Source organism: Siniperca chuatsi, linkage group LG17, assembly GCF_020085105.1.
Source record: "Siniperca chuatsi isolate FFG_IHB_CAS linkage group LG17, ASM2008510v1, whole genome shotgun sequence".
Lineage (NCBI taxonomy): Eukaryota > Metazoa > Chordata > Actinopteri > Centrarchiformes > Sinipercidae > Siniperca > Siniperca chuatsi.
The window spans coordinates 17679163-17701207 of record NC_058058.1 but is presented as its reverse complement, the minus strand read 5'-3'; the positions used below and the strand labels follow the sequence as shown (position 1 = coordinate 17701207).

Below are 22045 nucleotides of genomic sequence, written 5' to 3'. Positions count from 1 at the left end.
ACCACCTTTTTATCTGTCAGACAGCAAAAACAGCATGATGCCCTCCCAGCTATCTCAGCCTCTGTGTGTTCCCGCAGATTCTATCACATGAGGTTTTAAACCTGAGTGTACTTGTGAGAAACATCATATGTCACTGTTTATGGGTTAGAAAAGTTTCCACTTTCTATTTGAATGTTAATAGATACAATGAAAGGGATGTGTGAAATGTCTGGCAAACAAAATTAAAGTTAGACCAACTGAAGTTTTTTTTAAGTTATATGTCCAGGCATCTGTACTCTCGAAACACATAACATTTTTTATTAATCTCACTCAGAATGTTTGTGAAAAAAGTAGATCAGATGCTCACAACAGATTGATGTATTGAACATACAGTGCAACTATGGATGGAGTCTTAATTTTTACAAATGAAAGTGCTATCATTTAATTTTAACATTTCGGCTTCAGTCTTATATTTGTAGTCCACAAGCTTTCTTTCACAAAGAAACATTACACATTGTTTACTCCACACAGCACGATCCGTGTGAACCATGAAATGGTTTACGATAGAGTGACAAAGCGAACCTTCAGGGAAACCCTTATAACGCTTCATCATTGTTGTGTCTGTCTCTGCTCAGTGTGTACGATGATAAATCAGTACAATATAACAACCACAAGATGTGTAAACATAACAGAGAGAAATTTATAGATTCATGTATCAATAGAAATACTGTGTGTAAACTATGATGTGTTCAGGAGCAAATTGGACCCTCAACAAAACTTGACATTATGAATAAAGTTGAGAAATAGGAACAAAAATGGACTCACTTGCAGTAGAGATACTTTACATGTGCATATGATCAGTTTGGGAACTTATCCATTGTTTTATCTACTGATTTATTAAGTAAAAAATGCAGAGGATGCCCTGTTCATTTGTGAAAGGGTTAATTCAAAATGCTACATATCATTCATAAATTCCTCTATCATTAAATTTAAAAGACAATCGAGAAACTTAATATTTAATACAATGTGACAGTCAAACTTCACCATGAACAAAGTAAGCTATAACAGTGAGATTCCTGAAGGAAACAGTAGAACCTTTATACAACTGATCCAAAACACAAAGTACTCTTAAAACATAGTAAAAACAAAAATAATGGAGATATTGATCATAAAACAACAGACTGGCAGTGCCACTTTCTACAAGGCATTTCTGGCATGAACATTTCTCGAACTTTAGCTCAGTCAAAAAACTACAATTACTCTTTAACAGTGATATGTAATCTGAGGCTCTTTGTATTGGGGTCCCATTCATCCAGACACATATATCTACACAGAAACAATGTATTATAACACTGCACATATAGTCACAGTTATTTTCTGTCTCAAGTGCAGTAGGGATTCTCAAATCACAGGACAGCTTTCTAAGTATAATGTAGGTGTGCTGTCTGGGTATAAACACCAGCATCCTTCTAAGCTGTGGTATAAACATATACAATAAGTCAGCTTTTAGTCCACAGCACATAAGGACACACACCTATATAACACTCCGATACCAAAACACTGTGAGTCAGTTCTCGTACAGTATGTAACAGTGGCTGAGTGTGAAGCAATGGCGTGAAACATCTCGGTGGCTCACAGAGATCATACTACTGCGTGTATTTGGGTTAGATGTTGCTCTCCTGCTCCTCCTTCATAGTGGGAATGGTTTGACTGCCAACATCTGATTCTTTCAAAACAGTTATCTCACTTTCTTCATTTCTCCCTGTTTGCTTCTCCTCTTCGTTTTGTTCAGTCTCTCCATCACCTTCCTCCTCCTGTTCCTCTGCAGTTATGTCTGTCTGGGAGAGGTTTGGGTCTGCGCAGCCATGCTGGTTGTCTCGACTGTGTTTTGGGCTGTGGCTGCTGTGTTGATGCTGGTCATGGTCCTGGCTGTTGAAGAATCTTCGGATGGTGTGTTTGGGCAGGCCCAGCTGAGCTGACAGGGTGTGGACTGCCTCCTCGTCTGGGTTGAGGCCCACGTCCTGGATGAAGCTCTGCAGGATTCCCAGTGCTTCATGGGAAAGTCTTAACCCCTCACCTTGGACCTCATTATCTTCCTCTGAACAAACCCCAGTTGTACCTCTGTCCTCATCCCTTACACCGGGCCACTTCATGGTGAGCTTCTCCCTAACCCTGCCTTCTTTGCTGTCTCCAGTGATCTCATTAATCTCTTCCTCACCCACATTTCCATCCCTCACCTGCTCCTTTCTTTCTGCACCCTTGTCCCTCACCCTACCAGTACGACCCCAGTCCCCTACTAGACTGCTCCTCTCTCCTCGACCCCCCTCAACCCAGTCGTTACTGTCCCCTCTCTCACCGTTACTACTGCCCCTGCCCTGCAAACGTACTCTCAAGTGCCCCCAGATACCCCCAGCCTCGGACTCGGCTGGTGATGCGGCACATGGTTGCCGTGGAGACAGGTGAGGTCCTGCCGCAGGCTGCAGGGGTTGATGGGGTTGAAGATGGTGTTGCTGTGGCAGTGGAGAGTTGCGTTGGTACTGACGAGAGAAAAGGAGAAATTAGAAGCAATTAGAGTAAAAAGCTGTACTTGGTCTTTTGGATTTTATATTTTCAACACCAACTAATTTCCATTGTGGATGTGACTATGTTTAATTTTAATGGTAGATGATGTGAAGTGAAGTCAGCCTAGAACAATTTAGACTTTTTTTATAATATTTATGGACCATTATCAGATTCTATATAAAAATGTACAAGTAATGGATATATAATAATTTACTTCACTGCTTAATGAAATGTGCTCTATTCATTTTAGACTGTATGTTAAAGAGAACTGGCATCAAATTTTCCATCTCTAAATTACAAACACTGAATCACTGATATTAGAACTGCTCTCATATAACGACGGAGACTAAACACGCTTGGCTTCATGTGTTCATTGGTTATGTTTTACTTCTCAATTGTGGTATTGTTTCTCATGGGAGCTTTAAATAATCTGAATGCAGAAATTGGTGGCAGTTCTGTCCTTTGTTTGACCTCAGTTTGAATGATTAATTTACAGAACATACACAGATTGATTACCCCATATAAAACACATCATGGCTGGGCAGAAGGAGGAGTGAAGGCACAGGACATGCTGCTCTGGTCTGGTAAGAAATTGAAGGTAGTATAAATTGTGTGAACTGGATCTGTTGGGGTTTCACACACGAGATGGTCTGCAATGCAACCATCCAGGGTTCACCTCCACAGAACTGATCAGGGTCTGAACCAGTACATGTGAATTGCTATCAGTGCAATGGTATTCCACGCAACATACTGTGCTTTCACAAACAGAGGGATACACAACCTTTTGTTGACGTCAGCTGTAGGTCTGTGTTATAATCAAACCATCAATCTATGCACAAGCTATGGAAATGAATGAAAAATAACTAATCAGCCTCACGGATCATTGCTTCTGACATTTTTGGCATTTAGCTGTCACTACTGTGCTGCTTTTCAGTTGCAGAAATTTCAGTTCAAATTTCTGGTTCAAATTTCTGGTTAAATTTATATTAAACTTTTTATCTATCACTTTTGTTAACTACATTTTTTAAGTGCTTTATAAAAAAGAAAGTAGTGATAAGGACAACCTCTCCTCTAAAAATGTTGATTGGAAGGTTGGAGTTATTTTTCTGCTAGCCTTTGCTGCTCCTTTCAATTTATTCCAAACTGCTGTTTATGTAGCTGGTAACATAAAATGAAAAAAAAAGTCTGATAGAACTGTTTAGAAAAGCAAATAATTCGGATACTGATGGTAGAATTATTTCATGCATGTGTCTGTCAAATCTTAAAACTCATGCAACTTCATATTTTAAAACCAAATGGGAGAAGGACAGAGGGATAAGTATATCTGAGGAAGAATGGACAACAATATATCAATGTATCAATTGAAGTGTACCAGCTCACAGAAAGAGTTTGGCTGGAAAAACCTGCTAAGGTATTTTATTACACCAACTCAGAAATCTCACTATGATAGTAACCCCCGTGTTTGCTGGAGGAACTGTGGAAACCAAAATGCAAACCTTACCATGTTTTCTGGGATTGCCTCGTTATCAAAGACTGCTGGAGAAGGATACAAGACATCTTTAAATGAGTATTTCCCCTAGAGTGTAAGACCATATATTTTGGGTATATACCTCAGGAATGGTTGAGAAGAGATAAATATCTAATGAATGTACTGTTGGTGGCTGGCAAGACGCTTACCAGGAAATGGTTATCACAGGAGAGCCCAGCCTTAAATGCATGGATGGAAATTACAATGGACATTTACAAAATGGAGAAGATAACAGCAACTATAAATCATAAACTGGAACAATTTGCTTCACACTGGGAAAAATGGATCAACTATGTAATGCCCCACAGGGCTGATTTTAGTTTCACAAATCAATGATTATGTTGTAAAGAAAAGCTCACTCCCCAATCGTACATAGTTTGTTTTCTCTTCTCTGTGTGTCCTAAAAAAGTACTATGTTATGATCTGTGATAAACAAATATATGATTTATACATACAGTATCTGAAATACATCTTATGGAAATGTTTGTCTGATGCTGAATGTCAATAAAAAAAGGGGGAAAAAAACGCTGTGGATTTTTTCTCAAGCAAGATCTACCAGGGACAGAGTGTTCTGAACTGTCTGTGTGTAATGATATGATATTGTGTTTATCTTGTTTTTGTAGTCTCACCAGTGCATTTTCATTGCTGAGCAGCGCAAGCCTGTCAGAGCAGTGCTGCTGTGCCGTCGTGTTGCTGCTCTCCTGCTCGTAGATGGCATCTCGTTCAGTCTGGGACAGGCTGAGGAACCGGCGGATCATGCACAGGTTCTCCCACAAGGTCCGGTTCTCTGGGCTGGGATCCTCCTTCCAACGCAGCAGCTCACACAGCCAGCCCTACAGGAGGAACGGTAACACTTTAATTTAACTCTCCCCTATTTAGCATTCATTAGCAGTATGTCAACATTTAATTAATGGTTTATAACACACATATAATGTAGTTGTAAACAGACATAAGTGTGTATTAATGTATTTACCGGAGGAACATACAAGGAGCTGACCAGCTAACATACTGTGCTATGTAAGAGTGAGCTCACAAAGGTGCTATGCAGTCATTAAATAGCCTTTCCTTCACCCAGAGGTCAACACACTACATCAGCACACATTCGTACTTCTGAGGTGTCCTTAAATATGATCCTGACACCCAGCTCCTATGGTGCAGATCTATCTGACCTGAACTGACAATTCTGTAGAGCAAGAAAAAGCAAGGAGAAAAATATCCCTTGTGTGATCAACTATAACGTTACAACAAAAAGCTGTTGAGTGGCCTAATGTCCTGCCATAATTGCCACGATATAATAAACATATCCATTAGCCATGCTAATTAAGTCAATAATTCTGTTAATTAGTTCATTAATTATAGTGAATATTTCAACACCAACAAGCTCATCTTCATCTACCTAAGAGTATCAGTATCTTAGGGTCTTTCTGCCTACTTAAGAGTCAAGGATGAATGATGTTATGTTGAGAACCACTCAGAGAAATAGAGCAGGTGTCCATCTCTGGAGAAGTTTATGGGTGCAGACTCCCTGCCTTCAAATGGAGGTGCTACTTTATTGTGAATACATTTACTTCGTAAGCTAAGCTAAGCTAACCTCACCATACAACATACTTACTTCAAGCACTGCATGCTCAAACAAAAAGCATTTAGAAGTTTGTCTGGTACTAAGGAAAAAAGTAAAATGGAAAAACAAGGTTGCAATATTTTCAACAATGTCAGTTTATCACTCATTGTTAAGCATATTTATTATACACCCACTCTCCTATTAATGTTGTGACTGATTAGAATATAATAAGATATAAGTGTTAATAGCTGCAAAGTTGAGTTCTGAATTCAGAAACAAACAACAATTGAGTGTGTTCAGCCTTTGCTTGGTCTGTAAAGTGTATATTCACAATAATTTACTTTTCACATTTATCCAAAATGGTTCATGTTGTAAAGCTTCTTGTCTATTTCCTGTGTGCTCTCACTATACAAGCATAAAAAATAATGGCAGTTTTGAAGATCCTCTAATGGTGAAACCAAAAGATGATGGTGAGATTTTCTTATTAGCTAGAATTTTTTTCTGCTTCACGAGGGAAGAAACTTGTGAGTGGCAGATTGAGGAACGTAAAGCCATGCTAGATTCATGAACTGGAGCATTATTACGTTTGCAAGCAGGCTGAAACACACACACACACACAGATTCACACAAACACATCAGCACACATGCACACACACACACACACACACACACACACACACACACACACACACACACATGCACAACACACGCATGCACCTGGCTGTAGCCCAAGTCTAGCATACAATGCCATCCAGATGCACAGTGCAGATAGAACAGAGAGATCCAGCCTGGTTCTGCCTGCCAAACAACCGGGTAATACACAGAGAGAGAGAGAGAGAGAGAGAGAGAGAGAGAAAGAGAGAGGTAAAGAGAACATAGAGAAAGAAAAGTGAAAGGGGAGGCCAGCGAAGAGATAGAATAAGAACCTCAGGGGTTTTGGACCACCTGTCTGTACTGGCATGACCGCTGAATGACCTCCAAACATCTTCATGATGAGCAGAGGGAAGGGAGAAAGAAAGGAAGAAAGATGGAAAGAAAGGAAGACAGAAAAGTGAAAATTGGAGACATGCACGAGAGGAAGAGAAAATAAGACAGCTAAAATCCCCCCATTCCATGAAGGGAAATTATCCTAAAAACAAAAGGCAATAACAAGCTTATGGGGCCGCCATAAAAATGGGAACAATAAACACTCAAATCATGCCTGTGTGCATATGTGTGTATTAGTGCATTTGTTTGCCTGTGTGTGTTTGTGGGATTGCGTATACATGTGTGTGCTCGTATAATAAGTCTGTGTGCACAAATAAGTGGCATGTATGTGTGTGTGCACGTGTTTTTGTATTGTGACTATTAAAGCGATAATTTAGGACACAATAGCAGTCTGATGCACTGATGATAGTCCTCTGCAGAGTACAGCTGCTGGTTGATTATCTGGGCTTTCCCCCACACACAGTAGCATCCCTGCTTTAACTGAGGAGATGGATTAATAAGAGAAGCTAAATTTGAACAATCAAGCAATAGACACGATTGGGTGCAATATGTGTGTGTTTAAGATTGGACAGCTTCATCAGATTCACACCAGCAAACAAGTAAGTACCTGACTCTTGGAGGCAGCCACCTTTGCAAACAGAGCCTGAGACACCTTGGCTCTCTTCATCTCGTGCTGAATCTCCTCATAGATAGAAGCGCTGACATTGAGAACACAACTGTCTGTCCTCAACCCTCTGTCTCCTGTACTTGGGGACAGTCTCGCCTAGACAGGCGAGAGACAGACAAGAGGACAGAAAGACAAAAAAATGTGTTTAAATGCCAATGCAAAGACCACTCCAACTATGTGAAACATACTTTTAAGTATATGGAAATGTGCAGCCGGTGAGGGATCATATCCTTTTTGCAGCCCTAGGGGTGCCTATACAAAGGGGGAGTGAAGCTCCTCCCTGGCAGGGGAAGCAGCTGGCAACTTCATGTATATTAGAGGAAATGTGGCAGTCTGCACCCTCTCCATGCCAACAGAGAGAGTCAGCAGTGTAGTGCACAGGGAGCTCGCCATAACAGAATGGGAGAAAATGGGGTGGGAAAAAACAGCAGAGATGAGAGACACAGTTCATATAATCTTTCTTCTACTGTAGTATTGGAAAAATGAAGGATAGAAGTAGAGAAAAAAATCCATATAATCATTGTTTTCAAGCGTCGGTTAGTAGGTAACCCTTTCCTACTTTCTTATGATTTGCCAATATATAAATGATGTTTTGTGTAAAATGATAAAATAACTGTCTGCCGCAATTCTCTGTGAGGCTGTACTTACAGTAGGCACAGCAGTGCTTTGAGCTAAATGCTAGCGTCCTAATGCTAACATGTGCACAATGTCACATGCTGATGTTTAGCAGGTATAGTGTTTACCATGTTCACCATCTTAGTTTAGCGTGATAGCATGCTAACATAAGCTAATGAGCACTAAACACAATGTACAGCTGAGGCTGATGGGAATGTCATTACGTTTGGAGGTATTTGGTCCAAAAAAAGTAATGGTTAAATTACACTTTTGACCTGATGATGGCATTAACAGCCAAGGGATCATAAAATGTATTACAAATCATCCATTCACAAATGTCAACCTCATGGTGCTGTTAGAGGAAAGGTCAGGTAAGCTTCATAACTTTTATGATGTTTTATGTTTTGTTGTTGATTATGTTCTTTACTTTTTAAATGCCTTTCTTAAATTAACCTAGTTCAATCTGTGTTCTCTGTCCATTCATACAATATATATGAAAGATTGTCTTTTTTAGCAGAGCATATTTAAAATCTGTTACATTTTACTTTTGCTGAGGTATACAACAGTGATTTAAATTCTTCTTGAGTAAAAAAAAAGAAGTAACAGTTCTCCCACTTCAGTATGTCAGTGCTGGCTGACCTGTGTGGGTCTTGGCGGTGTGTTATTGCAGCTGGGGATGAATCCAGTCAGGCTTCTGTCTTTCTCCTCCTGGTAGATGCGCTCCCTCTCAGCCTCTGGGAGCTGCAGGAAGCTGTACATGGCCCGCAGGTTGACCAGCAGAGACTGGGAGGCGTGTTTAGGGTCCTCCTCCTTCCGCAGAATCTCTGACAGCAGACCCTGGTAAAGGCACATACACATACAAGTTGATAGTCAATGATTAGTATAAGCAAGCCATACAATGATACATACATGTAATGTCAAATCATTCTGATATACTGGTGTATATTGGCTTCAGATTACTTTTTTAAGAAAACGATTGCTGGTATGAAAATATTGGCTGGGTTACCATCCAAGTTATCTTAAGGCTATAGTTTACCACTCTTCTGTCATATCTGTCTGTTAAATATAAAGCAGCAGCCAGCAGGTATTAGCTTAGCTTAGCATGTAGACTGGAAACAGGGGGAAACCACAACGCTTTTTACACTTCAGTTTTAACAAATGAGGACAGAGCCAGGCTAGCTGTGAACCTGGTTTCCAGTCTTTATGCTAAGCAAAACTAACTGTTTCTTGACTGTAGCTTCATATTTACCATATAGACATAAGAATGGTATTGATCTTTTCATGTCGTAAGGCGAGGTGCTATATGGAGGTATGTGGACCCAAAAGCAGATGACGAGGAAGCGGTCTTAGGGTGAAGTAGCCGGATGACTACCGTTTTTATTGTTGGGTGGAATGCAGGCAAGAACAGGCAGAGGTGAGCAGACAGGTAATGAGCAGACAAAAGCCAAAATCCAAAAATCCAAAATCCAAGAATCCAGAATCCGAAATCCAAACAAGGTTCACGGGAGAACAAAGAATCCAAGATAACACAATCAATACGCTTGGCAGCAACAACACCATGTGTACAACGATGATCCAACAATCAAAACTGGAGGGAAAACACAGACAGGAAGTAAAAACACAAGACACACAAGGGAAGAAGAATACTACCAAAATAAAACAGGAAGTGATAACACCAAAACTACCACATTTCATCTAACTCTCAGCAGGATAGTGAATAAGAGCATTTCCCAAAATGTCTAACTACTAATTTAAACTGCAACATTTTTTCAAAGCAGACAAATTGTATGATGTTCAAGAAATAAAAATGAAGAAAACATTCAATTTGACGGAGGGATGACATTGGGAGTCCAATTTGAAGCCAAATGCACTGATGAAACTGATTTATTTCCATAGATTTTTTTTATGTTAAAATCAATATCTAGGCACATATAAAGGTAAGTGTTAAGTATTCCAAAAACCCAGACAATCTTTCAAATGCTGACTGTTTTCAGAGTGTGTAGACACCTTAAACATCACACATACATAGGATATCATGATAGATCTGATATTAAAGATTATGGGTTTTCCCATTGTCTTATAAAGTTTCTCATATGCCTGAAGGAATTTTGCAAAAGCTCCTCATATCCAACTCTGGATCTCATTCAAAGAGGCACCTTGTCAAGTTCCTGTGGTTTAGTGTTTCACAGCAATAGATGATACACAGCCAGTTCCCAGTCAGTGCTAAGCACACAACTCGCCTGTAGAACTAGCATTATTCTGGGTGTATCTGTGTATGCAGGAAAGCCTTCAAACATCACATGCAGATTGTAGGGCTTCCTTCCTGAAAAGAAATCAGATTTCACACTGGCAGTGAAATGGAAAGAGAGGAAACAGCCTTCTTATTCAAATCATGGATCATCTCAAACCCCTCCTTCCTCCTTCAGATGAATCGCCAAATGACAAATGCTCCCCTTACTTCTATAGGGCATCTTGGCATCATGCCCAACTTGTATGGCTGGCACTGAAGCACCTTGGACTTGGCAATGGGGAAACATGGGGGTGGATAATAACTAGCCCTGCTTATTGTGATGAAAATGATAATGACGGTAATAATAATAATAACAATGGGCTTAGTCTGTCCTCTGAGCCCCATTTCTGTGGGTGTGGTAGTGAATGTAAGATAATGGACACAGATAACGTGGCATTTTAGTGTTAGAGGCGATGGGAGATATGGATACAAAATGAGGGACACCAAGGGAGGGGAAAAGGGGAAAGATAAAAAAAATGGATTGACAATCAGAGGTAGAGATTAAACAAATAGAAGAGCGTGAGACATGGCAAGATGGAGGGACAGTAAGATAGAGAAAGAGGTAGAGAGAAAGACAGCATTTCTCTAAGGGGTTGTGATTAGTTGGCCCAGCAGCTGCTTCAGTGCTGGCACCAGCTTTGTGCTGCAGAGAGCTGGCACAAACACACACACACACACACACACACACACACACACACACACACACACGTACAGACATGCATGGGGGGAGGGGGCACTGCGGCAAAGGCCATGCCAATGTGCCAACCATCAAACACACATATTCACACTTACCTACAACCGCAACACCAGAAAACATTAAGATGATCACCAGCAAACAATTGCAACCTCTTTTAACACCTTTCATTCAGATCACAGTCACTGTGATGTATATGGGCCATACCTGGGTCCTGTTAAAGGCCACCCGGGCAAAGACGGCTTGGGAGATGCCTGCTCTCTTCAGTTCCTCCCTCACACCGTGGTAGATGTCACTTGGCACATCTGTTGGCCCCACAGAAGACCCAGCCGATGTCTGGTTTTGCGGCCCGGCTACAGGGCCTCCCCCTGGGCCACAGTGAGCCTGCTGCGGGGCTTGGGAATCAGGGGCTTTGGAGAAAACCTTGGCAGGAGCCCTCCCAACAGGTGGATGGTTGAGATACTGCTGTGGGGACAGTGAGAGACCCTGGCCAGCTAGCATGCGGCTAACAGCATACTGCTGGTTGAGAAATTGGGCCATTACTAGCTGCTGGTTGACCATTTGGGAGCTGAGAGGTTGGGCTACCAACCCGTGAGGGCGTAGGCCAAGGGGGGAATGGCCACATATGCTGGCTACTTCACTACGAGAGAAAAGAAGGGTGGAGCTCTGATCAGCTGGGCTACCTGTGATTGGCTGCTGGGTGAGGGTGATATGTGTGGACTGGTCAGAGAAGCTGTCAATCTCTGGTGCAGAAAAAGAAAAGCAAAGACAGATGTACAATTATTAACACACCAAATACTAACGGTATGTCCCAAACCCATACTCTATACTGATTCTAAGCCGGCTTTGAGTAAGTGGTGTATTCACACTGGGAATGATACACAAAATGAAATATACGTAAACCAGACCACTTGCATACTAAATACTATGTTTGATTTTTGAGTGTGCTGCCGACACTATTCTCCCACAATGCAATGCACAAATTAAATGGAAATGATGTTCACAGCTGGAAATTTTTAAATAAATTGTGGGTGGTAGTGAGACACCTCCAGAAAGATCTTGGAGAAAAAAAGTATTAAATCTTAAGAAAAACATTTTGCTTTTTCTTTGTAAAGTTTAATCGACATTTCAAAATCGCAGTTTGATTATAATTTTAGTTATTATAAAATGGTTTGTCTAACTGCTAAAACAGTATACTATTCGATTCGTTTATGGTACATACTGTATAGAATTAGTGTGTAGTATGGATTTGGGATATGCTGTAAGACTTTACACTTAATGTTTGCAGACTTGATTGAAATCTCTCACCCTTGAAGCATTTGGTCTTCCTGAAGTGCTTGTACCATCGACCAAACTCATGACACTTGGCAGCTGAGACATTTGCATAGTAAGTGCTATTTACAATAGATGATATCATACTCTGAAACAGAGGGGAAAAGACAACAGAAATTCATTACATTTTCCAAGCTCCTGCTATGGGCGGCCTGGGTGTCTCAGCTGTTCACACATCTGATATTAATGAACTCAGATCTGTGTTATTAAAAAGACCCCCAGGTAAATAGGATAATAAAGACAGATGAGTATGTCAGTGTGTGTATGTGTGTATGAACAGTATGTGTATGCATGCATGTATGTGTGTGCGTGCATGTGTGTGTGTAATCAAACAAAACGCTAGAGGTCATCAGAGACTATGCCTCTCTTTCTGTCTCACCCACCACTCACTCACTCACTCACTCACTCACTCACTCACTCACTCACACACACACATGCAAAAACACACACACTCCCACACACAGTTTTTCCCCATAGACCATCCTCTTCTGCAATCTTTACATCTGATTACACCTTTCATCTGCTCATATTTATTTTAATCTGCTTCTTGCAAACAAGAGAGGTGGTAAAGGGAGTGATAGGAGAGAGAGAGAGAGAGAGAGAGAGAGAGAGAGAGAGAGAGAGAGATGGGGAGGAAAGATGGGGGAGGGAAGATTGGTTTGTATCAGATCTGCAGAGAAGGATGGCATCTGAAGAGAGGAGAGAGAGTGAGCAATTTCTCTTTATCAAACTGTAGATGTCCTACGCACCCTCAGGCAAAATAACAGATACACTAAGTTGATAATTATGAATATTCATAAAGAGGCCTTCCCCAAATACTGCATCATTAATGTCAAATTATTACTGCAGTTCTGTCTGTATTTGCTTAATTAAACACACACAAATTGAAGAAAATCTTAAAACCGGGTTTGTATCTTGTTGCTGAATCAGCCAAGAGTTCAGAAAAAGCTAAATACCAAAGAGTGAGAGTGATGGACAGATAGGGTACATGAGAATCATACAGACAGAGCGACAGGCAGACAGGTTGGCAGTGGAAAGAATCAAGATAGGCAGCAGCCCAGGCAGTAGGGCTTTTTAAGAGATAGCCATCTCTCTTTATCTGTTTCTCTCTCGCGCTCTGCCCCCGCACCTAATCTACCTCTGCATCTGGACTTCCTGTCTTACCATTGAACCACACGCTTACTCAGCCTCATGCGTCTAAGCAGGCACAAACACACACACACACACACTTGCAGGACATGGAAGGACAAAGTCATTACATGTATACATACTTGGAACTTTAGTCCAATTTCTCTTCTTCTCTCTTCTTGTATGCATACTCTCTCTCTCTCTCTATATGTGTGTGTGTGTGTGTCTTGTACCTGGGACAGTGGGCACTCCTTGGCCAGGGTGCTCTGGTTCATGTCCTTGAGTAGCTCCTTCAGAGCGTTTCTCACTGTTGAGTGACTCCACTGCTCGGCTGGCAAGTCCTCCAATTTGGGACAGCTAGACAAAGAGCAAATTAAAAACACTTTAATTGCAGCATTTTGATATATTACAGTTTAAAGGGGAAGTCCAGTGATTTAAAATTGCGCTTCCATAAAGTTGGGGAACAACAACAACTTTTAGTATCCACTATGGCATCAGTTCCAAAAACGCTGGATCCTATAAGTCCCATGATGTAATTTAATGGCATCTTTCATTAGACTCTGATGACATCATTAGGATTATTTTCTCAGACTTAAGAAAGCTCCCTTCAGAACCACACAAGACACACAGGCTGATTAGTACTTCTTGCGATGTGTAAACTGATCTTCATGTGTAAGATCAGTGGAGTGCCCCTTTAAAAAGAAGATATCCTATATTCTTTACTTGTTTATATAGAGTCTCTCCCAGCATGCATTGGGTGATGGGCTGGCAAGAACCCCGAACAAGTTTCAAGTCTAACACACACACTTTATAGGGTGTGAATGAAAATCTGGGCTGTGGGAGGAAACTAAAGCATTCAATGAATTAAACTAATAAACACACATGAGCATAGGGAAAACATACATGATCCAGGTCCTTCTTTCTTTGAGACAATAGGCCTTTTTTACAGAAGACATTTTGACTTGTCATAGTAGGAAAAGCACAGCTACAGGTACAAATAATAAAATTGTCTGAATTTCATTTAGCTGCTTCCATTGTTAGCCATTGTTAATGAGCTATCAAGCTCCTCTCCTGTGCAACCAGCTCCCAGTTTGGGTTCAGGAGGCAGACACCATCTACACATTTAAGAGTAGGCTTAAGACTTTCCTCTTTGATAAAGCTTATAGTTAGTTCAGGCTCAGGTGAGTCCTGAACCAGCCCTTAATCATACTGCTATAGGCCTAGACTGCCGTGAGACTTCCTATGATGCACTGAGCTCCTCCTCTCCCTCTTCATCTGTACGCATTCTTATCCCATTAATGCATGTTACTAACTCGACATCTTCTCTCTCCCGTAGTTTTGTGCTTCCACATCTCTCTCCTCTCTCCTTCTGTTGCTTTCTGCAGGTATTTCTGCCTCTGGAGCTGTAGAGTCTGGATGTATGATTGCAAGCCACCTACTGTTCCTGCTTGACACCCGCTGCTATAATTATTATTATTAATCTTATTTATACTATTATTATCGCTCTATGTGGAACATGCATTGTTCTACTGTATGTTCTCTTTCCTACTGCTCCCCCCCCCTTCTGTCTTTCTCTCTCAACCCAACTGGCAGCAGAAGATGGCCGCCCACCCTGAGCCTGATACTCCTGAGATAACTTCAGTTATGATTTGGCGATACATAAACAAAACTGAATTGAATTGAAATTAATGTTATTAGTAACACTTGTGTTTCTCCTACTATGACAAGTCAAAATGTCTGCTGTGGAAAGAAGATATATATATATATATATATATATATATATATATATATATATATATATATATATATATATATATATATACAGTGTGTCTCTACTTTTGTATCTTGTAATAATATATAAGCTGCACTGTCCTAACACTCATGGTGGATCTGACCCAAGACCTAATATGTGGCACAACTAAAGGTTCACTGTCAAAACAATGGAAGGGACATTTATTATTCAAAACTGTTACAGGAAATAACTTTTAATGTCTTCCACCATTAAAAATGCTCATCAATATTCACTGCAAGAAGCAAATAAAATCACTCATTAAACTTAATCTAAAGGCATTAAAATAGTAAAAAAAAAAAAAGAAGAAGAAAAGGAATGTATCACTCTCTGCGAGACTGCACACCAAAAAATTGACTAATGAAAATTGATGTGATGTCAGCTCCCTACCTGAGCAGCTGTATTTTAAGGGTGATAACATGGTGAACATCCTGCAGCATATCAGCCACTGTGGCATCAGGAGCATCTGTTACACAGGACAGAGGCACCGGGTTCCACCTGCCCACCTGGATCAGACCTGAACATACACACAAAAGTGAAAATTATGAGAAAACGATGGACTTGTGTCTTTGACTCTCTGTGCATGTTTGTGTTTTGTACCTTTGGCCTGTGCAGCAGAGCTGTGTGAGTAGCCCAGTGTCAGCAGGGCCATCTCTATCAGCTGGTTAAACAGCAGATCTCTCTTGACCAACACAAACTCAGCATGTTCTTCTCTCCTCTCTCTTTCCAGAGGGCTCTCCCTGTGCTCCACCACACAGAACACTGGCAGCAGGCTCCCTGAGGTGACAGACAAAAATTATGTCATATAGCATGACACCAGAGATTGCATATGTGACATAAGGGGAATTCTTCAACCAAATGTATATTTTTTAAGGTTGACCCTGCAAAAAGAAAATCTTAGTTTACCATGACCATCAGTTTATATTTCATTATCAAGTCATATGTTGGGTTGTTTTTTTTAAAAACCAAATAAATGAAATTCACGTTTCCAAACTTGCAGTGTTCTCCAAAATCTGATCACATGAAACCCAATTCAAATCAGAATGACATTTTCATCCCTCCAATGAACCCCACATAGTTATTAGACATATGAGATGAGATGTAGGAGTCATAATCACTGTACTAAAGACCCAATCTGTAATATCATGTTTCAAGTAAGTGTAACTGAAAAAAAAACACTGAGCTCCTCCTATTCTCTGAACCCTTCCCCATATCAGCCCTTGTACCTCTGCTGTGCCAGCTCTTGCTCTGTGGCCTCACTGTGGTGGATTTCTGGGCCAGGCAGGGGTTTTTGGCCTCAGGACTCCCCTGCCTGCTCCTCTCCTGGGCCGAAGGTCCCGCTTCGTTTTGCTCCAGTCGAGCCAGCTTGGCAGGAGGGGGCCGGGGGTCTACCACGGGATCACTGCCCTCAGGTTTCATGGCTCCATTACACTGGGCGTCCATCTGTGGTCTCACACTAATACAGAGACAGACACTTAAGAAATCACTCATATTGTCTTGATAGTATGTTTGTGGCGGTCACCAGTGAGTTTATGGTGACCCTTTGGTGTTTTAAACTCCAACCTATTTTAAAGTAACTTTTGAAATGACAAACGTGTGAAAATGTTTTCATCAGGGGTGGAATAGGTTACATGCGTCAATAATTTATAGCTAGTAATTAAATAATAGCATACTAACTACACCAATAACCTGGATACCTGGTGAGTGTCTAGAGAGTGTGAAAGCAATTCAGACATTTACAGTTCTGTGTCTAACGGGAAAATTAGAAAGCACAATTTTCACACACGCTCAGCTCTGAAGGATATCCGGATCAGTATTAGGGGATGACCTTCACCCAGATGCAGCGATTGGGAGAACCCTCTAAATCCAGTACAAGTCCAGTGAATGATAGAGCGCAGTTTCCCATAATAAACCTGCTGTCTTCTCCAGGCGCGCCGCTGTAAACGACAGTGATTCAGTTCATCTTCAGCACCTAAATGCGCGCTAATCGTCCCACGTCTGATTCCGCTGAAGTTTGATCGAGCCGAAACCAACCTGTTTCAGTCGGCACAACGTGCATGTCCGACCTGCCATCATCGGCTGTATCCATATATTATCCTCGCTTCCATTGATCTCCAGTTGAGGAACAGAAACCCTTCTCTTGGCTGTCGGTATGCGTCCTTTTACTTACATTAATCGTCCGTTAAACAGTAGTAGTTTTGCCCGTGTCCTTCCTTGTGTTCCGACCGCGCTCCGCTTGATAAATTGGCCTTAGCGCAAGTTCAGAGCGACCTCCCATCCAGAGCACCGGGACATGCTGTTAATGTGGATCAAGCTCAAGCTCAAGAGAACAATACACGGCTTGGAGCTACTGGAGTACATTCCCTATCATATATTAAGCTACAGCGCTGACTCCGGGACAGCAGTTGGTTAGACTTCAAAGCCCTATGAACACGCGAGGAGAGAAAGATGGAGAGCGAGGGGGAGAGAGAGAGACCCACACACCCACACAGACTCATAAATACGCGGACCCAGCTGCATTAGCATATGGTGTAATAATGAATTCACTAGCGCGCTCCGTAAATGTATTAAATGTGACAATTGCGCATAAATCTATTTATTATTTTCTGCCGCATGCTGTGCACGCACTTATTATTGTCTTTAGGGTATTGGAGTTCTCCATGGTAACAAAGTGGAGCAGGACAAGGTGGAACTGGCTGACTGATATTAACTTTTGAGCGGTGATGTTTTATTGTCACAAGATTATCATGTTTTATATGTAGATAATCCATTTTGCTCCATGAATGTGCTCTATATCCCATTACAATTACAGTAGTATAATATGGTATAGTATAGTAGCCTATATACATGTATTGTATAAAGTACAGTATATTGTAGTAGCCTGTAGTACAGTACTCACTATACTATACTATATTAGACCATAGTATAATGGACTATACATAATTATATGGGACCTATAGTACAGTATAGTACAATATAGTATAATATAATGTAATATAATAATAATAATAATAATAATAGCATTGTATAGCATTTTATGTATATAGTATAGTATATCGTAGTGGTACAGCATCTCTTACAATATGGTATTCCATACTATATATTATAATAATATACTACACTATACTGTTATACTATACTATACACTATAGTGTAATAGGCAATATATACTAGTATGGGCCTGTACAGTACTACTATACACTATAGTATAGTGTATAGTATAGCATAGTATAGTATATTATATATACGGTAGAATATTGTAGTATTTTAAATTACACAACAATATTGTTGCTCTTACTATATTATATATACTACTATATATATACTACAATACTATAATAGGCTATGCATAATACTATGGGGCCTATAGTACTACTATAGTATACTATACTATTTTATAAGACACTATATTATAGTAGGCTATATATTTTAGTATGGTATAGAGCATTGTAGTAGCCTATATTATGCAACAATATCGTTACCCTTATTATACAATATATACTATGCTAGAATTACACAGCAGGGTAGTTCTTCAAGTACTATAGACAGCAAGATAAAGCTATAAATAATTCTCAAAATGATCATTTGACTCTAATCATTTAACGTTGACACTGCTCACTAAATCACATTGTAAAAAATCTCAACGTAGCACCCAAAGCTCAAAAAAGATATGAAAGGAACACTGTACCTCAAAGTTTTGATAGAGCTGAATCAATTAGCACAAAACACCTTGTCTTCAGTCCTGTTCTCAGAAACTTGAAGTTGTGGCCAAGTATCAGCAGACATCTCCCATGCAGTCCACTGCAGACAAGATGCACCTCTGGAGCTGTGATCCCTAAATGGAGCCTGAAATAGCGAAGGTGAAGGTATCACAAAGCAAAGAGTGGCAGGTGTGTGCATGTGTGCGTGAGAAAGGAAGAGTCAGAGATCCTTCATTCTGGCAGATAAGATTCAAAGACTTGCCCCATGAAATGTTGCACCGGTGTGGTTACAGGTCTGTCTTTTCTACAGAGGGAACGGGCACGTAGATGGGTGGACGTTGTGCAGTGAGAGCGTATGTTTGGGGAGAGAGAGCATGCTCTACTACTTTTGACTAATTAAACAAAGTGAATTAGCCATCTCCCCAGCCAGAACGAGTCATGGCTGGTTACACATCATTCATCGTGACTAATTCAGAGAGAGAGATGTCACTCAGCTGGGTGGAAATGTATGTGTGTGCATGTGTATCACTCCAATTGCACCTCTGGGTATGCTGATGACATATTTACTACTATTTTGTGTGTCCTTGTGCCTTTAAGTGTTAATATGTTAATATTTCTCATCTCTGTGTCACCCGTTGCTCTACTACTTTATCATTGGCTTTATACGTCGTCAATGAGGCTGGCATGCTAAATGATAATTAAGACCATTACACGCTCACAGAGCATGCTACCAGTGCAGCACACGGCTCCCTCAATCGGAGCCTCATCTCAGGGGACACCCTACTACTCACACAGTCGTGTATCTCTCCAAATTAGGTTAGATTTTCATTCCACCTCATTCGCCATGGATTTGATGTGGTTATTATAAACTCATGATATGGTTAGTGAGCCTGCTGCCATTAGATGGGTGGAGGCATCATGTTGGCGCGTTAAAGGGGAAATGGATTGCCAACACTCAGTATTGCACATCTCTGTGTCTTTTTCTCATGCATAATCGTGTTCTGAAGTATGTTTGCAGATGCACACAAACGCTTGCAATCTGATACACACAATGAAATACAAAACACACACACAGACACTCACAAATGCATGTAAGTGTTTGTGACAAGTAGACACACACGTCTCACCTTAACACACACATGTATCATGGCACCTTAACCCAAATGACACCCCTAAATGTAAATCTCCATCTCCTTGTGCAGTGTTGGAAAGTAATTAAGTACATTTACTCAAGTACTGTACTTAAATACAGTTTTGAGGTACTTGAACTTACTTGGGTATTTTCATTTTATGCCATGTCATACTTCTTGTATATGTCTACTGCTCTACATTGTAAGGACAATATTGCACTTTTTTACTTACTTATTTGACCACTATAGTTACCAGTTGCTAAGAAGCAGTGTCTAATTGGGGCCCCTTATCACATTTCAGATATATGAGTTGGTAGCAGTTCCAACAGAGTGATTTCGACTCTAAACTTCTCACATGGTTTCATTGAAATAATTGTTGGAGGCCAGAAAAGGTCAAATTATCCAATATTTCACAAAATAAGCAAAGATTAGAGACAAGTTCAAAATTAATACAAATTATTCAATCATCTCACACACCCCAGATTTATCTTGTGACCTTTTGAAGGGGAACTGAGCTGGACTGAACTACCAAACTGTATATTAAGTTAGTAAAACTAGTTCCATTTTGACCAACTACAACAGTAAAATGCTACTTGCGCCTTAATGCATCAGTATTGATAATCTAATTATGTCATATATAATACTATACAGTACTAGTCACAGGGCCTAATTTCTTTTACTTTTGATACTTAGTATGTTTTACTGATTACACGCCTGTGTATTAATACTTAAATATGATTTTAAATGCAGCACTTTTACTGATGTAACAGTATTTTTACATTGTTGTACTGGTACTTTTACTTAAGTTAAAAGATCAGAGTGCTTTTCCACCACTGTTCTTGTCATACCTCTAATCTGAAACGCCCTAACCCAGAAACCTCTCACTACAGACATATTACACATCCATACAATAACCTTATCGCTGACATTGTGCCAGAGCCAGCCTTGAAAGGCAGCTGTTTCTCCTCAGGTTTCTCCTGATCTGGGTGTGTACAGGCTCCTCGGCCTGTTAATGTACCAGTGCAGGTGTCAAATATTAGCTAAGAAAAATGTAGCCTCAGGTTTAGGTGGTTTTGATGTATGTATACAAATCAGAAAGTCTCTGACAAAAGAGGTTCAAGCTTGAATGCAGGGACCTCCAGATTTCAGATGAGATTGTGAGCTCAGGATCAGACGTGAGATGCGCCCTCCTTACCAATTAGATTGAAAAAATGATGGGTTTTGTTTTGTGGGGAGAATGAAAAAAAATGTCTTGAGCTTTTGTTTGAGATAAGGATGAGAAGACAGAATAAATGACTAAAGATAGAAGGTTTATTAGAAAAGGGGATATGGGTCTGATATGGCATGTGATATTTCTATATTGCTTGTATTAGGCCGGCTTGTGCAGTGTGGTTTATGAGTGATGATGACAGTACGGTTGTGTGCGTGAATGTGGCTGTGTTCATATTGCATATACAATATGGGCTATTAGCTTTGTCAAACTGTGTGTGTAAAATGAACTTATAGCCGTATCTCTAAACAGCCATGCCCACTTCTTAGATAGCACCCGAGGGCATCATAAAAACCATTAAGTTAAGATGTCGGCACAGTGTTGCCTTTGCAACACAGCAAGGGTGTCTTAAAGCATAAATGCATGACTGTATGTTATACAGGCACAAGGCCAGATTAGATTAGAGTTTAACCAGTACTGTTTATAATGAAACCAAAGAACAAAGAGAGACAGAGGAATGGAGGTGAAATTACAGCACATCACTCATCAGTTCTTGTAATTGTGCACTACTGTTAACATTTCTTTGATGAAATTGATCAGGTATGAATGATGCTTATGAAAGGGTTTTACGTATGTTTCTTTCATATTTGAATACACACAGTATGCTAAAGTTCCTATGTCCACAATTTAAAGATTGCTCTGGCGCCTCCTAGTGGTAGTATAAAAGGACATCTGACCCAGGGACACAGAATGAACAACTGACAGCAAAACAAAGACTGCAGCAAATCTCATTGTGATTGTCTCATTTTTCTACAAGCAAAAATCGATGCAATCAGAAAAATTTGTCTGTTTGTGCACTAATATAAATCATA

General features: G+C 40.4%; 1 protein-coding gene across 2 annotated transcripts in view; it reads right to left on the bottom strand.

Annotated features, from left to right (window-relative positions):
- Window positions 1-272: 272 nt before the first annotated feature.
- satb1a (SATB homeobox 1a) overlaps window positions 273-22045 on the bottom strand; it is a 30914-nt gene continuing 9141 nt past the window's right edge. The window contains exons 2-12 of one of the 2 annotated variants that reach the window (XM_044172181.1): window positions 18821-18978; window positions 16359-16588; window positions 15733-15909; window positions 15523-15649; window positions 13577-13700; window positions 12192-12303; window positions 11091-11626; window positions 8539-8736; window positions 7225-7380; window positions 4699-4902; window positions 273-2516 (exon numbers count right to left, since the gene is read on the bottom strand). In XM_044172181.1, coding sequence (XP_044028116.1) covers window positions 1644-2516; window positions 4699-4902; window positions 7225-7380; window positions 8539-8736; window positions 11091-11626; window positions 12192-12303; window positions 13577-13700; window positions 15523-15649; window positions 15733-15909; window positions 16359-16575 — 2724 coding nt within the window. In that variant the 5' untranslated portion in view covers window positions 16576-16588; window positions 18821-18978 and the 3' untranslated portion in view covers window positions 273-1643. Of the gene's footprint in view, window positions 2517-4698; window positions 4903-7224; window positions 7381-8538; window positions 8737-11090; window positions 11627-12191; window positions 12304-13576; window positions 13701-15522; window positions 15650-15732; window positions 15910-16358; window positions 16589-16918; window positions 17586-18820; window positions 18979-22045 lie in introns of those variants that run through there. The other variant, XM_044172180.1, reaches the window with a different exon arrangement.